This window comes from Saccopteryx bilineata, chromosome 3, assembly GCF_036850765.1.
Source record: "Saccopteryx bilineata isolate mSacBil1 chromosome 3, mSacBil1_pri_phased_curated, whole genome shotgun sequence".
In the NCBI taxonomy this organism is placed as follows: Eukaryota; Metazoa; Chordata; class Mammalia; order Chiroptera; family Emballonuridae; genus Saccopteryx; species Saccopteryx bilineata.
Window position 1 is genome coordinate 64125846 of NC_089492.1, and position 19620 is coordinate 64145465.

At 38.8% G+C, this 19620-nt stretch overlaps 1 protein-coding gene across 5 annotated transcripts in view; it reads left to right on the plus strand.

Moving 5' to 3' along the window:
- The window catches only part of DNAJC5B (DnaJ heat shock protein family (Hsp40) member C5 beta), a 116593-nt gene that overhangs the window by 68179 nt on the left and 28794 nt on the right, over positions 1-19620 (plus strand). For all 5 annotated transcript variants that reach the window (XM_066264668.1, XM_066264669.1, XM_066264671.1 and 2 more), the window contains exon 3: positions 163-290. In XM_066264668.1, the coding sequence (XP_066120765.1) occupies positions 172-290 (119 nt within the window). In that variant the 5' untranslated portion in view covers positions 163-171. The remainder of the gene's footprint in view (positions 1-162; positions 291-19620) is intronic.

The window sequence follows — 19620 nt, forward strand, 5'->3', positions numbered from 1 at the left end:
TTCTACTTTCGGCAATCCTAAGCCTTTCCTCCCCTCGTTTTGCAGCTGGCACAGAAATGTACTTCGGTGGTCATTTTACAAAATGTCAGAAATGAACTATCTTCCCTTTCAGAGAGTGTCATGCATAACCTTCATGGCTATTTCCCTCCTTTGGTTTTACAGCCTGAGAAAATGGCATGTAACATACCTAACCAAAGACAGAGGACTATGTCGACCTCTGGAGAAGCTCTATATGAAATTCTTGGTCTGCATAAGGGAGCATCAAATGAAGAAATTAAGAAAACCTACAGGTACAAAGGAAGTTCAATGATGATATTTCCTGTACTATTAGTGATAGTAATTTTGTGGTTGGCAAGTGCCTCTAATTAGAGACATTTGCTTCTTGCTAAGACTAGGTAATCTTAGTTTTGGAACTCACTTCCCTGCTAACACAGGTAGTTAAGAATAGAGAGGCAGACATTGATACAGGTTAGGAAAAGGCAGCCTATGTGTTAAGCCTACAATGAGAGAGGTGGGGGCAGGAGAGAGAGAGACAAAGAGAGACAGAGGGAGGAAGGGGGAGAAAGATACAGAGAGAGAGAGAGAGAGAGAGAGAGAGGGAGAGAGGTCTCACTGTGAATGACTAGGAGTTGTGATTTAACCCATATGATAATAGTGTCAACAAATCTGGTAGAGGGATTTAAAAATAAATAAATGGGGGTTTGTTGCAATTGCTGTGTTGTTTGCTATACTTTTCAAATATTCAATTTTGATCTTTCATATCTGATCTAGTTCCAAGTTAGCTATTTTGGGGGGAAACTGAAATACTTTTTTTCTTTAAAGCTTCTAGGAATAAAAAAAAAAAGGATTGAGTTAAAAAATAATTTATTATAATTTGAAAACTACTAAAAATAAAAACTAACATTTATCCATAATTCTGCCTCTAATGATAATTATCACTGATATTTTTTCCTTCTAGACTTTTTTTCTGTTTAGATAAGGCATTTTAAAATCAAATTGGATTCATTTATATTATCTATGTTTCACTTTAACAAAGTGCTATCATGAAAATATCTTGGTGTTATTAAATATTTGATTTTTAACACTCTGGCTATTCTCTAATTTATTATTTTATTAGCTATTTTTAAAACATGTACATTCTTTAAAATTTTCCCTATAGTTAATATTCTTGTACATAAATCATGATACATATACTTACTTACTGAGGAATAAAGTTATGCCTTTAGAAAGAAAAATGAATCAAAATGTAAATAAAGTTTTATTTTTAATTAGTTACTTCTTATTTGGCCTTAAATTAGGTTTTTAAAACTTTTTTTTGCTTTTGTTTGTTGATCTATGTAAGTTTAGTATTCTTAAGTAGATAAATTTGTTAGTCATTTACTTTATGGATTTTGTTTTTTCTGTCATGGTTAGAAGGGCTCTACTGATTATAATATTATAGAAATATTAACCCATTTCTTCAAGGACATTTATGATTTTACTTTTTTTATATTAAATCTTTGATTGATTTGGAATTTATTTTGACATAAGGAATGAAGGCTGGACTTCAGATTTATTTTTTCCTAAATCACTAAGCCCACCAAAATTTATTGAATTCTCTATTTTTATCTACTGATGGAAAAATTCTTTGGCTTTGAATTGGAACCTTCACCATGTGGTAAAATGTAGGACCCAAAATGCCTTCAAGAAGCATGTGTTGAAGCATAAATGACAGTGGTGAAAACTGCCATTTGAATCCAAACAGTTCTGTGAAAATGGCAAAGTCTGATCAAAGTCAATATCAATCTTCTAGTTTATATTTCACTTAAGGCAGTGGGAAAAGAATGATTCTTTGCTATTTTAGTGTGTCCTAGAGCCATCCAGGAGTGTGCCTGGGAGCTGCTCAGCCCTGTGCATGGAGGCCCTTGGTTGAGGGTCACTAAATTTGACTCTTAGGGCTCTGGGGCTGAAACACTGTTTTAGGAATGGGAGTTGTGAATCAAAGTATTAATAATTGCACTGTGAGCTTGATACCTATAAAGATGCTTTCCAAAAGGAGAAGGAAGTGCTATCTAACTACCTTGTAAGTTTTAAAACCCACTTTACAAATGTGACTTTTAATTGCTTTTATTAATTTTGTAAGCTAAAATTTCAGGTCATATCCTAATTAAGGCACTAATTATGCCGAGCTGTTTGCAAGTTTAATAATTACAACCTAAAGTCTTTTTATGTAATCAGCATCTTCCTATTAATTTTGTTTTAATGTCATACGAATATTATTTTTTCAGCTGATTAGGTTACTAGTATGCTGTCAAAAGCATCTGCCTCTATCTAAATTACACATTTGTATTCTGTGAGGTATCCAGAGTGTACGAGCAGGCTGAAAATCTACTGAGAATATTATTCTTATATTCAGGGATCTGGATCAAAGCAGTCAAAATATAGTGAAATTAAATGTCAGTGAAATTTAATAAAATTACCAACTGTTGAATCCATACGCTGCTTGACCTCTATTGTAATCCTTGGTTGTGCTCTTGAAAACAAGGCTGTGTTAGAATATTTTTTTCTTCTTCTATATTTTATTTTATTATTGAATAGATAATATACTGCTCACAAAAATTAGGGGATATTTTATCACTTTATTTCATTTTGAAATATCCCCTAATTTTTGTGAGGAGTATACATTCATCTGGTTAAAATGAGACCATACAAACAGTTATACAAAGAAGTCCTCCTCATACCTCAGGATCCTCAAGTTCCCTCTGCAGGGAAAGCAATTCTTTGTACCCTTTTAGAGAGATCTTATACCTACAGAAGCACACCTCTATACCTCTGGTCTGGGCAAGATGATGTAGATTTGTTTCTCTCTGTTCCTCCCTGCTAAGAATGACTAAAACGACTTGGAAATAATGCAAGAGACAACCTAATAAGAACCCTAAAAGGTAGAGAGAGAAGTTGAATTGGTTAGAGACACAGGACCAAGAAAACAACACAGTGGTGGAGCCCCTTATGTTCCCCACCCAAGAAAAGATAATCCAGTAATCTTATTCTCCCTCCAACCTGAATGGGAGCCCTGCCAGCAATTCTGGACAAGCCCAGCAGAAACAACAAAGGGGACCTCCTGAAAGTCCCCATTACAAAACTGGTCAAAGGACTTTCCCACCAGCCTAAGTTTCCTCCTTCTCACCCAGAGATCCTTCTTGACAGTGGTCTTTAATAAGGGGGATTCTGCCACAACAAAGACCCAGGCCAGGGAGTGATTTTGCAGCCTGGAGACTCCTGTCTGCCATTTAAACACACCAAGTACTTCGGGCAGGGAAGCTCTTTTCACTTCCTAAAATTAGTACAAATGGGTGCCAGGGGAAGCCCCAGAGGCAGGAGACAAATGAAAAAGACAAAAATAGCAATAGAGAGCTTCTGGAAATTAGATTGTCAGTGGAACCACAGTTCACAAAAGTAAGCTAGAAACTTCATGTTAAACCCACAGTGGCTGCCTGTTTAAGTAAAAATATATATAAATTGGACTCAGAATCTCCTAACATAATAGCTAAAATATCCAGATGAAAATCACTCATTATATCAAGAGCCAAGAAAATCACAATTTGCACAAGAAAAGATAATCATCTGACTTTGACATTAGGATGAGCCAGATATTGGATTTATTTTAAAGTAACCATAATAAAAAAAAGATTCAGCCCTGGCCGGTTGGCTCAGTGGTAGAGCGTCGGCCTGGCGTTCAAGGGGTCCTGGGTTTGATTCCCGGCCAGGGCACACAGGAGGAGCACCCATCTGCTTCTCCACCCCTACCCCTCTCCTTCCTCTCTGTCTCTCTCTTCCCCTCCCGCAGCGAGGCTCCATTGGAGCAAGGATGGCCCGGGCGCTGGGGATGGCTCTTTGGCCTCTGCCCCAGGCGCTAGAGTGGCTCTGGTCGCAACATGGCGACGCCCAGGATGGGCAGAGCATCGCCCCCTGGTGGGCAGAGCGTCGCCCCCTGGTGGGCGTGCCGGGTGGATCCCGGTCGGGCGCATGCGGGAGTCTGTCTGACTGTCTCTCCCCGTTTCCAGCTTCAGAAAAATACAAAAAAAAAAAAAAAAAAAAGATTCAGCAAGCACTTACAAATTCTCTTGAAACAAATAAAAAATAATTTCACCAAAAAATAGAGGTTATAGAAAAAAGAACCAAATAGAAATTATAGAATTGAAAAATAACAGAAATGCTACAACTAACTGGATGGGCTTGGTAATCGTGGGAGATGACAGAGGACTGGGTCAGTAAAGTTGATGACAGATCGGTGGAATTTACCCAGCCTGAAAAACAGAGAGAAAATAAATGGAAAACAAACAAGAGAGTCTCAGGAAGCTGTAAGACTGCAACAAAAGATCCATCATTTACAGCAGTGGAGTCCTAGAAGGGAAGGTGTAGAGAAAAGTATTGAAAGTACAGTCAAGGAAATAATGACTAAAAATTCTCCAAACTTGGCAAAGTCTATAAACCTACAGATCAAGAAGCTGAGTGAACCATAAACAGGATAAATCTAAAGAAATGCATGCCAAGACACAACATAATTACACTGCCGAAAACTAAAGACAAAGGAAATATCTTGAAAGCATACATAGCAACAACACGCTATTTATACGAGAACACCAATTCAAGTGACAGCAGATTTTTCATTTGAAATGACAGGGGCTGGAAAGAGTGGCACAACATTTTTCAAGTGCTAAAAGAAAAGAACTATCAACTGTGAATTCTGTATCTGGTGATACTACACTTCAGGAATTAATGGGAAATAAAGACATTCTCAGAAAAAGGAAACTAAAAGAATTTATCACTAGCAGATCTATTCTTAAAGAATGGCTAAAAGACATTCTTCAAAAGAAAGAAAATGACAAAGGCATTTTGAAATATCAGGAAGAAAGAAAAATCAAGAATGCAGAAATACGGGTAAATACAATAGACTCTCCTCCTCATAAGTTTTCTAAATTACATATAATAATTGGTGTAAAAATTATAAGATCATCTGCTACTCAAGACAATTACACCTAAAATTGGGGAGGATAATGGGACTCAATGGGAGTCAGGTTTCTATGATAAGTCATATATATATAGATATGTAAAGTAATACACACCAAACACTACAAGTAAATCAAGATAGAATCCTTAAAATATTCAAATAATGCACAGAAAGACAAGAAAAGGGAACGGAGGAGTGAGAAACAGAGGACAGAAACAGAAAATAAATAATAAAATGATAGACTTAAGCCTAACATAATGATTATATTAATGTGAATGGCCTAAGCATATATTTTTCCTTCCTTGTTATACAAATGGTCTACTATCACTCCTATTCTGTAATTTACATTCTCCTCTTAACAATTTACCTTGGAAATCATTCTCAAGAATGATCAGTTCATAAAAAGATTCATTCTTTTGTTACTGCAGCATAATATTCCATGACATAGATGTCCCATAATTTAATTAGCTCCCTGTTGATAAATATTATTTACATTGTTTTCCATCAAGGCTGCCTTTTTAAACCAACTTAGAGCTTCTCAAAAAAAACTCCATGGTCCAGAGAGGTAGACAGAGCTGGGAAGAGGGAAGCTATCTTGGTTCCTACCCACTCCCCAGTTTTTGCTATGCCCCTATTCCAAATACCTGGAGCAAAGATCTAATAGACCCAGTTAGGTGAGATGCTCCCCAAGTCTAGCTGTCTCTGACTAAGGATCTGGGATCACAAATACCTACTACCTTAGCAAGGACTGTGGGATCCAACTCTGGGAAGGAAAGGGGGCAATATTCTCTAAGAGGGGGCATAGAGTTGGCAAGGAAACTATCAGTATCTCTAGTTCTTTATTCTTTCAAAGAATTAACATAAATAGCAGCCTCACAGACCTACATCAAGCCCCTTCTTGTGTCTCTCAATCTTTATCATAAGATCTTTCTGTGAGGAAAGCATCTTTTTTCCTCCATCATCACTTTTCCTATAATAGTATAACTGTACTTCACTTGTCAGCGGATAAATTGGAGTCCCCAGCTACCTCAAAGGACAGCTGGGAGGAGTGACAAGAGGAAGGCTTCTACTGTGTCAATCCATCATGTACTGAAACTCTTGCCTTGTCGGGATTTTGTAAAAAGAAATGAGATCAGTTTTTTCAAAGTGAGTAGAGCCCTTTGTAGAAAAGTACAATGAAAATACCAGGCACTATTAAAAATGAATAGATATCCTCATCATCTTTAAAAGTCTAACATTATCCTGCCATTTGCTGCTACTGTTCAACAACCATTTATCAAGCATAAAGTGACATTTTGCTTCATGTCAAAAGTGCCATACCACAGGGTGAGACTTGTGGTATGAGTCTCTTCCATGGCTTTCATTATGGAATAAATCTGCCTTTCACATTGCACAGCATAATCATTCCAAGGAGCTTGAAGTTTAAGGCTCATTTAATTTAGTTTTCTCATTGCTGGGTCATGACACTTTATCCTAACACTGTTTGCATGAGATAAGCAAACAGGTTTCCCTATTCTCCTATTGCCTAAAAGTCTTTACTCTCCCTTTCATGCTGTCTGAAGGAGACTCATTTGAATTAATCAGATACATCTGGAATGGCTAAGTGGTTGCCCATCTTGCACATATTTGCTGTAACTTTAAACTGACACGTTTTCCCCTTGCACCTAATTTAAGTAGTCTCTCTCATTTGAGTTAGGAAGCTAGTGAAAAGGAGAGGAGGAGACAGTAGTGAATGGTGGGACAACCGGGAAAACAGTCGTTGTTGAAATAAGACACTCAAAGTTTGTTCTCTAACCCCCAATATCAGGCTTTGGCCCCCTTTAAGTGACTCAAGAACTTGAATTCCCTGTAAAAGTCTTCACCACCTAAGTCCTTTTAGAAGTCTCCCGTGGGGAAGTTCATTCCCATGCAGCAGTGTTGCTTCACCAAACCACGTTTCTACCATGTTAATGGTAACTACTTTGCATTCACGCAATGGGTGTGCCACTGGTCACTGGGAGGCACCCCTCTGGGCATGCTAGGTTCTGCTGCTGCAGCTCCTTTGGATCTCAGTGGGGCATAGCTGCTCTGCTGCTATTCTGTGCCACCCTATTAGGCCCGGTAGGTACAGCAGGTGCTCCCTGCTAAATACTCGGTGCCCAAGCTTTCTGATTACTTCTGATTACAGGCCAAGAAGCCACCTATGCTATTTATCTTGAGACTTGAGACTAGAGGAAGTCACCAGTGCCTGCTGGGCAGTGCACCACTGGGAGGTAGAAGGCCTGACATAGGGAGTGGCTCCCTCTTTCTGTGATACCCTCTGTTAGAGCCCCCAGCCCATTTTTTCCTTACAGATCTCTTTCTATAGGTCTCAACATGTGCTTAGCAGTAAGTCTTTACTAGCAGTAAAAACCCCTATACTTAGAATCTCCATCCTCTCTAACAGATAAAGCTTTGCTCTTGGCTCAAGCTCATCATGCCTGGCTCATTCTACCCTAAGATGGCATTCTCTGCAGTTCCTACCCCACCCTGAGATAGGCTTCCATCCATCTGCCCCTCTGGTTTGTTAGACTTAGCCAGCTGTGGCTGCCCCAGCAGGGTATATGACTTGGATTTCTTTCTGGGAGGCTCTTCAGGCTTCGGGAACTTCTGGGAGGCAGTCTCCAGGGCTCCAAGCGTGTCCTGATGTGCTCAAAGCTCAGCTGTAAACAGTAGGCTGTAATGGCTCAAAGACTCATCCATGTCCCTACCCGAGCCTACAACAAACAAAACCACCTGTTCTGTATTCCCCTTAGTAACCTGAGAGAGGCACATGCAGTTTGCTACTTAGCAAACACTTTAGGTGTGTGATTAGGTACTTCGTTTCTTGATATTGACTAGCACATAAAAATCTTCTCTGAACATATGTACCCTGATTTATCAATGTCACCCCATTAAAATTAATTAAAAAATTTTTTTTAAATCCTTTACACCTAAGTCAGGAGATTGTTGATTGATCTATACCTCATACTGCTATCTGATTATGGCGGATCACAGCACTCGGCAGCCACTAGTATGTCTAGAATCTCTCAATCATTAATAGCTTTCTAGCAGCAAGTTCTGTTCTTTATTCAACAAATATTTACTGAGTATCTACTATGTGCTGGGAAAACAGAGAAAATCCCTGCACTGCTGAAGCCTATATTCTGGGCTGGGGGAGTGGGAAGCTTAATGATAAGTAAATAACTAAAACACACAGTTTATCAGATGTTGTAAGTGCTGCGCAGAAAAGCAAAGCAGAAAGGAGGGTGCTAGGAGTGGTCTGGAAGTTACACATTCTCTTTAAGGTGTTCCACGTAGATTTTAATACTAACGTCCTTGGTTTCAGTGAATTCTAAGTATAAAACAAGCTACAAGCACAGGGTATGAATTCAGAAAAAGTTGGATTCAACCCCCTGCTCTTAGCCTCATTTACTTCATAAGCAAAATACAGATAATGACACTGAGGTCAGGGGATTGCTGAAGATTAGGTGAGATGACATATGTGAAGTGTTCGGCCAAGGTGAGGCACATGGTGCCAGGTGCCACAGAGAATACATACAGAGTCCTAGAAATAGCCCTATAGAATGACATTCTTCAAACTACATAGTTAGGGCCTGGGCCCAAGGAGACTGCCCAAGAAGTATGTGTGCGGTGTGTGTGTGTGCACGTGTGTGTGTGTGGGATGTGTACACGGTGGTACAGGCAGTCCCCAGGTTATGGACAAGATAGGTAGACAGGTTCTGTAGGCTTTAAAATGTTTAAGTACTTATATGCAAAGAAAGGTAAAAATAAATACTATGTTAAGACAAACACCTAAGTTGCATTTAATAGGTATTTGTACCTGTTCCAACTTATATACAAATTCAACTTAACAACAACCTATAGAACCTATCTTGTTGGTAAACCAGGTACTGCCTGTATTTAGATTCTGTGACATTAAACATCTATTGCATACATTTCAAAGACTGTTAAAATAAAAGAATGTGAGTCTTAAGTATTCAAAATCTCATGTGTAACTTAAATGTTAGTTTTTATTTACAATGATATGTACATTTTTGAAGTTAGGTAAAAACAAGATTAGGATGCCTCAAAGGGAGGTGGACTGATTTTCCTTAGTATTACAAGAAACTAACCAAATGCTGGCCTACTTATTGAATGAGATCTAACTCTTCTTGAACATCTCAGAGACCACAAAATCAGCGTGAACTAGTTTTACACATCAGCACCTGGGTCTCGGTGCCTCGTGGATGAGTTTAATTTCTCCTTGTTAGCAAGGTACCAAATATCCTGGTTCACAGAGCAGCAGAAATTCAACTGATTCTTCTATTTCATTCCATTTCTCTTGGAACTTTCTGGAACTCACCTTCCGTCTCTGAAGAGGTGAGTTACCTCAGAGTAGACAAAAGTGAGTCAAAAGCTGTTTTCACAAGGAGCAGGAAGGAGTGTCATTTCCATAATGATTTGTGGCACCCCCAAGTTGTGGTGCTTTTACCCATCATTATTAGCAATTATAGGTCATAACAGAGGCTGCTGATGAATAAAATGTAAATGTCAGGGGAATGCATAGCTAATAGAAGAATTGTAAATATTTACAAGGCAAAGTGATGACTCAAGCTCACAAGATAAATTGAAATTAATCTCTATCAAGCACTAATTTGTTTCCTGAATTCTAAAACCTTCTACTAAAAACAAAAGACTATGATTCCATGTCAGAATTATCTTTGAGGTCAGCTGCATAACCTCCCTCTCTCAAGGCAAATCTTCTACTTGAATCTCTTATTTCTTCATGAAACTTCATTTGTTCCTGGGCACTAGAATTGTAATGATCAATGACCTTTTTTTCCTCACTGAGTCATTCACTCAATACCTATTTAGTATTGGATACTTATTCATATTACACTGTAAGAGATGACTATATAACCAAATAAACATCGTTTGCACCATTTAAAGAGCTTAGAGAGTTAGATTTAGTAAGGTTTAAAAGATACAAACTGAAAAACAAACCAAACGAATCTGTCATAAGCAGAACAGATAATTTGAGCTTAGGATTCATATTAATCATTAAAAATATTTTTATGTTTATTTATTGATTTTAGCTAAAGAGGAAGGGAGAAAGAGAGACAGAGAGACAGGAACACTGATCTGTTCTTGTATGTGCCCTGACTAGGGATCAAACTGTCAAACTCTGTACTTCAGGATTATGCTCCAACCAACTGAGCTATCTGGCCAGGGCATATTAATCATTTAAATTAACATGAATGCTTCATTGCATCATTCATTGCTGTCCCAGGCACTATGCTAGGTTCTGGGAATACAATCATAAGCAAACCATAGTTACTGATCTCATGTAACTTGAGGTCTAGTGGAGGAGACAGAAATTAATCAAATGGTGACAGAAATGAGTGTATAATTACTGATGAAATACAGTGCCCTGGAGGAAAAGGCATGATTTTTTTACCATACAGAAAAATTTCACAGCACAGGTCCAGGTGATCTTGAGAGCAAATTTATTAAAGCTGGGGACAGTGAAACAAGGAAGAGCCTCGACTAGAAGAAGCAACAGGCAAGCCTGGGCGAGGCTGCACTGGCTCTCCAGAACCCTTATGGGGAAGAAATGATCAGAGAAAAGGGGCCTTGGAGGCAGGTTCAGGGGACAAGCTACCAGTGTCCACTGCTCCCCTGGTGTCAAGTCTTGTGAGGACCCTCAGACTTCAGGAGATGCATGCGTTGTTGGGGAGGGGGGAAGAGAAGAGAAGGAGGAAGAAGGAAGGGAGAAGGGAAAGGTGCAGGTGTGTTCCCAGGTGGTAGAAAGCCATTAGGTCCTTTGTTTTGAGGGTTTTTAAAGTCTGGGGGTTTGGGGGAGGATTTCAGTAGCTTTTCCAGGTGTGACACACACACACACTAAAACACACACCCCCACTCCCAAGGCTGCAGTCTCCATTGATTGGCCAGACCCAGGGCAGGGCCCTATTAGCCATGCAGTTGGTCCGTGGTCATTGCCCACCTGGGCCTGGAGCCAAACACAACTGAGGCCTAGATGTTAACTCTAAGGAGGTGACACTCTGCATCTGGCTAGAAACTGCTTGGCCAGTTTGTTCAACTATCTGTCTCAGTTTCCTCATTCCACTTGCCAAGGAATTTTCCTAGCTTTTTACTGTCCTATCCTGTCTTAGTTTCACAAGAGTATGAAACCAAGACAGCTGATTAGAGACATCCTCCCTAAGAAAATGAATGCAGTCTTAATTTTAGTAGAATTTACACCAATTTATATTAAGGGTAATCAAAGAAAAGCTAGAAGGACAAGCCACATTCCAACATATATGTGATGCCAGGCACTATGCTTGGTGATTTGTAGTCTTTATTATATTTGATTCACAGATTTCTTATTTGTAGGTACTATTATTGTCTTCATTTTACACTTGAGGAAACAGGCTTAGCAAGGTTGTTAAGTAACTGTTCAAAGTCACATGCAGTAAGCACTGGCACTTGGGTTGCCTTACTCCAGAGCCCACTGCTCTTAACCATCACGTCTCTGACTTTAAAAGAGCTGCCCTGAATCCAAATGATTCAAAGGTCAAAATCTCACTGATGGTGCTACTGGCGAATGGAGCACAGGTCAGTGTCTGAGAAGGAAGCCTGGGGATGAAATTCGGGTGCTCAGTCCCAGGTTGGGATTTAACCCAGAAGGAGAGAGAGGGATCCGGAATGAGCACCAAGCTTTAAATTTCAGACAGTGTGGAGGAGATGTTCACTCTCCACACACCTAGGGGCTGACTGCACATGCCAGGTAATGTGACATCTGTCCTTGCATTAGGATAGAAGTGGCTTTTGGTATTCATTAGCATAGTTTATATTATTAAGGTGATCAATCGCCCTCCTTTAGGGAGGACAGTCCTTCTTTTGTAAGTTCCATCCTCTCTCAAAAAGTGTCCTCCTACGTGTCCTCCTTTTTGATTTGGGCCCTGGCCGGTTGGCTCAGTGGTAGAGCATCGCCCTGGCATGCAGGAGTCCCGAGTTTGATTCCCGGCCAGGGCACACAGGAGAAGCGCCCATCTGCTTCTCCACACTTCCCCCTCTCCTTCCTCTCTGTCTCTCTCTTCCCCTCCCGCAGCCAAGGCTCCATTGCAGCAAAGTTGACCCGGGCACTGAGGATGGCTCCATGGCCTCTGCCTTAGGCACTAGAATGGCCCTGGTTGCAATAGAGCAACGCCCTAGATGGGCAGAGCATTGCCCCCTGGTGGGCGTGCCGGGTGGATCCTGGTCGGGCGCATGCGGGAGACTGTCTGACTGCCTCCCCGTTTCCAACTTCAGAAAAATACAAAAAAAAACCCCCAAAACAACACTTCAAATTATTCTGAAGATGAAAAACAGTTGGCTGCAATGGAGGGAACATTTGCATTTCATACCATAATTCACAAAGTTTTCATAGTATGGATTGTACAATTAAATTATTGAAAAAGTTTCACAATGCAAAATTTTCATGTGCCAGGATAAAATATGAGGCTATTTTGAAATCAGTATTTAAAAATTACTGTGACAAAATACTTACAGAGGACTTGGAAACTGCAGCTTTTGTAACAATTTTATCTGATGCATCAAATCATAATGAAATTAAATTGTATCCATCAATAGTAAGATATTTTAAGGTTACCAAGGGTATTCAAGTAAAAATTTTAAATTTAGAATCCACTGAAGGCAAAACTTCTGAAATTTTGTCAAACCATCTATACAGAGTAAAAAATGAAAACAATTTGAAACCCAAAGTTGTGGCACTAACTGCTGATAATAAAATACAAATTTTGGTGGGCGAAGACACAAAGGGGTGAATAATGTGTATGTAAAATTACAAGAGTTACTCTAAAAGAAAATACTAGGAATAGGTTGTAATGCACATATTTTGTCAGTTGCAATCAACACAGCGTCATGTGCCATGCCAATTGATGTAGAAGTAATAATAACTACAGTTAATTTGCATTTTAGTCATTTTACCGTTCTTGTTGCTATTTTAAAACAATTTTGTGAAGAAGCAAATGTTGAATACAAAAATCTTTTGGGATATTCAAAGTTAGATGGCGTGCTCTAACACCTGCTATAGACATGTTCTACAATTATTTGAGCCTCTCCGTTCATATTTTCTAAGTTTAGACAAATGTCCTAAAATCCTGGAATTGTTTTTCAATAATAAAATATCTGAGATATTAATGTATTTTGTCCATAATCAAGCATCTATTTTTCACAAAACAATTCAAAAGAATGAAGGTGAAAACATTTCAGCTATGGAAGTTAGTCTTGTTTTGAATGACTTTATCCTTCAATATAAATCTCGTTTTGAAGAAAAATTTCTTCCTTTAATTATAAAATGAAAATTGTCAGACTTAGAGGAATCAAATCTGGGCATAACAAAAAAGTTTATCGAAGAAATGCAGAATTTTTACCAGACATGTTTTCAATATATCGAAGAATGGTCTGAAAAAACATCACGGGAAATAACAGTTTTCAATGGTGTTTTTTTTTTTTTTTTACTTCATCGCAAGTCTATTGGACAGATATTGAATGCTGTCTTGAGTTTTTATCTAAAGAAATGCCAGACATCAAAATAGATGACAGGTGTCTTTTTGAAGAAATTAGAAGACTGAATGTATATTTAAATTCTGAAAAATTAATACAATGGGAAAATGAACATGTCAAAATTGATAAAAGATGGGTGGAAATATTCAGCCATTTCAAAAATAAACATATTCCGTGTGAAAATTTATTTATTCTTGTTCAATTTACATTGTGTTACCCTGGAACTAACGCAGCAGTTGAAAGAGTTTTTTTAATTGCTAATGAGTTTTGGATAAGTGAGAATCCAGATTGAATGTTGATACTCTAGCTCCAGCACTTGATGTAAAATTCAATATGAAGGATATTTCTTGTTCAGATATTTCCAATATATTGTTACAAGATGATACATTGACAAAAAATATTCATTCAATGGAAAAGTACTCATTTAGATAATATTATCTATTGATAGTTATTAACTAATAGGTAATGATGTCAGTGAAAATGGTAGTGTAAGGAACTCCAAAATTCTGCTCCACCATGAAAGCAACTAAGTATATGAAAAAAGCTATCAGAATAAACTTTTTCAGAATCTGAAAACTAACCAACAATATGACAGAAGACACAAATAAATGGAAAGATATTACATGTTCATGAATTGAAACAATATTGTTAAAATGTTCCTATTACCCAAAGCAATCTACAGATTCAATGCAATCTCTATCAAATTTCAATAGCATTTTTCACAGAAATAAAACAAAGGATTCTAAAATGGGTATGGAACCACAAAAGAGACCAAATAACCAAAGCAATCCTGAGAAAGAAGAGCAAAGTTGGAGGCAACATGTTCCTTGATTTCAAACCCTATTACAAAGCTACAGTCATCAAAATATTATAGTATTAGCAGAAAAACAGACATATAGATCAATGAAGAAAGCCCAGGAATGAATCTATACTTGTACAGTTCAATTAATTTATGACAAAGGAGCCATGAATATACAATGGGGAAAGGACAGTTCTCTAATCAATGGCGTTGAGAAAATGGAACAGCTGCATGCAAAAGAATGAAACTGGACCTCTATCTCACACCATACACAAAAGTTACTTCAAAATGAATTAAGGACTTGAATGTAAGGTCTGAAACCATAAAACTCCAAGAAGAAAACATAGATGGTAGGCTCCTTGACAATATTCATTCAATGGAAAAGTACATTGTCTTGGCAATGATTTTTTTTTATTTGACACCAAAGGCAAAGACAACTAAACCAAAAATAAACATGTGGACTACATCACACTGAAATGTTTCTGCACAGTGGAGAAAACCATCATCAAAATGAAGAGGCAACAGAATGGGAGAAAATATTTGCAAACCATATATCTGATAAAAATTTAATATCCAAAAATATATAGAACTCACACAACTAAAAAGAAAACAAAAACAGCCATCTGATTGAAAAACGAGTGGAGGATCTGAACAGTCATTTTTTCAAAGAAGACATACAGATGGTACATGAAAAGGTACTCAACGTCACTAATCATCAGGGAAATCATCAGAGCAAGTACCCGCTGAGGGCTTTGACTAGAACCACTGTTGAGAGCTGCTGTTGGAAGTAGAAGACAAGGTTGTACAGTCATTTCTCCTACATTCCAGTCCTGTTCTCCCTTCATGTCCAGAGTTCAATAGAGATTGCTGGTTTAAAAAAAAAAAGAAGAAGAAGAAGAAGAAGAATGCAAAAATTTCCCCAAGAAATGTAAGGTTTCTGGGAGAGCTGCGGGTTGGGGAGGAAAAGGATTAAAATATGGCTCTCAAGATCCTAGTGCCTTGCTGCAGACTGTCAGTGGTCTACTGGGGTCAGAACTTCAAGTACTCATTCTCTAAAGTCACACTTTTATGATTATCATAGACAAATATTTCTAATATATTTTGGACACATTTTATTTACTGTGTTTGTACAAATATTCTAGTCTGCTCTACGTTCCTAGGTAGGGTAAAGAGCTGGCTCTTAAACTAGCCATTGAAGAGAACTGTGGTGACCTGAAAAGTATCTAAAACAAAGCTCTATCACTTGGCATTTGAAATTTTCAAAATTTAAGTATTTTTAACTCTCACATTAAAAAACATATTCAAGCATAATGGCTTAACCGTCAATTATTACACATTTTTGGAAACTTATTTGCCAAGAAATCAACTTATTTGAAATACAGTGGAATCACTGTCTTGACTGCCACTAGAGGTCAGCACTTGACTCTCAATGTGAGGCTATATGAGGGGAAAAGAAGACAACGTACCGTATTTCCCCATGTATAAGATGCACCTTTTGGGGGAAAAATTGGGGTCTAAAAACTGCGTGTGTCTTATACAGTGGTTGTAGAAGTGTGGCATTTCAAATGCCATAGATGGAACTGAGAACAAGGCAATATATAAAGACAGTGATTCGTCATCAAACACAGATGAGGACAAGCTAATGGATGGGAGTTTTGACGGTAATGAGGAGCTGTATGAATTTTATGATCAATAAAACTTGAGTTCAACAACTTTATGTAATACATTTTTTTTCCAAAATTCAGGCCCCAAAATTAAGGTGCGTCTTATACATGGGAGCATCTTATGCACAGGGAAATACGGTATCTGAAACAGATCATCATTTATGGCTCCTATGGTAATCTCATACAATCTGTCTTAAATTATGAATGTGAAACACCCAATTTCTGGGGTGAGATGCTCAGACATTCCATCTGCAAATGTAAGGAAATCATAGGGATGTGTAATGTGGCTACAGAGAGCCTTGGGTAGCAGTGCCTTGGTGGTCAAATTACTTGAATCACACACTATGGTAGCAGGTGTTCAAAAATAATTTTATAGCAGTACTGGCATCATTATTTACAATTTGAAGCCATATGGTACCCTGGCCATGCTACTCTTTTTTTAAAAAATTCTTTTATTTATTGATTTTTATGGGGAGCCAGAAGCATCAACTCATAGTTGCTTCACTTTAGTCGTTCATTAATTGCTTGTTGTATGTGCCTTGACTGGGCAAGCCTAGGATTTCGAGTCAGTGATCTCAGCATTCCAGGTCGAGGCTTTATCTACTACACTGCCAGAAGGCCAGGCTAACCTTGCTGTTCTGTCCCCTGACTCTATGTCCCCTGGCCCGGGGCTCCTGCTTCCTTGAACCCCACTAAGACCCCTGTCTCAGCTTTCCCTCAGCAGCACACTGTATTAAAACTTCTTGTAAGAAGTAAAACTGTACTGGGTACAAATAAACAAAATGATTGTAGGGGTTGTGAGAGACTTGGGGGGCTGATCAAGTTAAAAGATATGACCAAGAAAGCCAGTGACACACAACATGCTTTATTTGTCAGTGCATCAACAAGATCACATGACGGGAAGTCCCTCATGACATGAGACCATTTAGAGACTGACAGCATGGGGCCACCCACAGAAGGGGAAGGGCAAAGGCACACCCAGTAGAAAGGGAGGTTGGAAACGAAGCTAACTATCTAGGCGATGTCACTCAGGGGCATAGTGAGGAGTCTCAGAATCGAAGAGCTCCAGAGAGTCTTACAACCACAGGCTGTATCTTATCAGTAGCCAGCAGATGTAGGGTGAGGTCTTGCAGGTATTATGTAAAGCAGGCAGGTTCTAAATAGCTAACAATCTGCTTGCTTAGGTTAGTTTTAAAATACTTGAATGTATAAACATTTGAGTTTGGCATGAGTAGACTTTTGAGCTAATGTGTCTCAGTCTGCAGTAAAGAAATAAACACTGTAGGGATTAACAGATATATTTTTCTTTCTGTTAAGAGAGAGAGAAAAAAAGAAAGGGAGAGAAATGAGAAGCATTAATTCATAGTTGTGGCACTTTCAGTTGTTCACTGATTGCTTGTCGCACATGCATGCCTTGATGAGGGAAGGGTGGGGGATTCAGCTGAGCCAGTGACCACTTGCTCAAGCCAATAACCTTTGGGCTCAAGCCAGCAACCACATGTCTATCATCCCATGCTCAAGCCAGCGATGCTGATCTCAAGCTGGTGAGCCTGTGCTCAAGCTGGATGAACCCACACTCAAGCAGGCGACCTCAGGGTTTTGAACCTGGGTTTTCATAGTCCCAGGTTAATGTTCCATCCACTGCGCCACCACCTGGTCAGGTCCTAGATATATATCTTAAAAGCATTTGAGGCTAAAGAACTACTGCTAACTAGGTCATAATATGGGAGAAAAGAAGCTGAGAGGCTGAGCAGGACTTTACAAAGGGGAAAATTTTTGGACCCTGGCCCAACAAGAATGGGAATCCTGCAATTCTATTTAGACTTTACAGTGCTGCACCCCAAGAGAAAGGGCAAAAAAGAAGTAAATAATCTGTGGTTGATAATTACTTTAGTGATCCTCCCTAAACTATGTGCCCTGGTATTCATGTCCTTGTGTCGTCCTCTTGAATCTGGCTGGTTCTCTAACCTAATGTAACCAATAGAACATGGCAGAAATGATGATTTATTTAAACCTTTAAAAGGATTAGCAGCTTCTACATTTGCAGTCTGGCTTATGCTAGTAGTCATCACTGAAGAAACACGACTCTCCTGAGACCACTGTGTTGTGAGGCACCCCACCTAGCCATGTGGAGAAGCAACATGGAGAAGAGAGTCCCCAGTGCACAGCGCTAGCTGAGCTCTTAGCCACAGCCAGCACTACTTACCAGCGGTCAGTGAGGCCATCTTAGAAGCAGATCCTCCAGCTCCAGTCGAGCAGTCCTAGCCAAAGCCAGATAGAGCAGGAAAACTGTCTGCGCTGAGTCCATGCCAATTACAGTATTGTGGGCAAATAAACTGCTTACTGTTTTAAGCTACTAAATTTTACTGTAGCTTTATTACACATAAATAGATGATGAATACATCAGTCTTGTATGGACTGTAACTGAACTTTGAGCCATTGACCAAAAAAATCACAATCCCTAATATTGGATTAAGATGATCCTAGTTTTGCAAGTGCCTCCAGACATCTAAAAGTGGGAAATAAAAATGCTGTCTGAGGCCCTGGCCAGTTTGCTCAGTGGTAGAGCATCTGCCCAGTGTGTGGATGTCTCACGTTTGATTTCTGGTCAGGGCACACAGGAGAAGCGACCACTTCTATACCCCTTCCCCTCCCCCTCCTCTCTCTCTCTTTTTTCCCCTCCCTCAACTATGGCTTGATTGATTCAAGTGCATGGGCCCCTGGCATGGCTTTGTGGAGCATCTGCCTCAGGTGCTAAAAATAGCTCAGTTGTGAGCATGGCCCCAGATGGACAGAGCATTGGCCCCAGACTGAGTTCGCCAGGTGGATCCTGGTTGAGGTGCATGCGGGAGTCTATCTATCTCTCCTCCTCTCAACTTGGAAAAGAAGAAAAAGAATGCTGTCTGGTGTAAGACAACATCTTCTTAGTTCTCTATTTCTTTAAAAGTTTTAAAAATATACTATCTGGCACACAGATGATCAAGAGCACAAGTTGAGACAATATGAACAAGAATCAGCAGAAATGAGAAAACAGAAACAGAACTGTGGAAACCTCAGGTATTAAAATGATCAGAAACAGATTTAAAAATAACTATCAGGATCAAGAAGATAAATTACAGCAATGAGAATTAGCATGGAGAACTGAAAATTATGAAAAGAAACATTTCAGATTTTTAAAATAAACAAATCAATTTTATAACTAAAAATACAAAACCAAACTGAAGGATTCAAAGTTATGGTTTAATAGGTTGGAGAGCTGACCAGAAGATAAGCTAGAATAAAATAGCCAGAAAGATTAAAAAAGGACAAAAAATAATGCAAGAAGATAAACTAGAGGATCCATTAACATGCTCTTACATAAATGTAGTTGGAGTCTGAAAGCAGAGGAGGGAAAGACTTAAGGAGAAAGCTATTTGAAAGCATAATGTATATGAATTTTCCAGGTTTACCCTGTATACCACAAGCCAAATAAAAGCCAAACATGATAAATAAAAAGAAATTTATATCCAAGCACATCACAAAAATAAAAACCTACTGAAATCAAAGATGAAAAGCCTTAATGGCAATCAGAGAAGGACAAATAGACTTATTACTAGTAG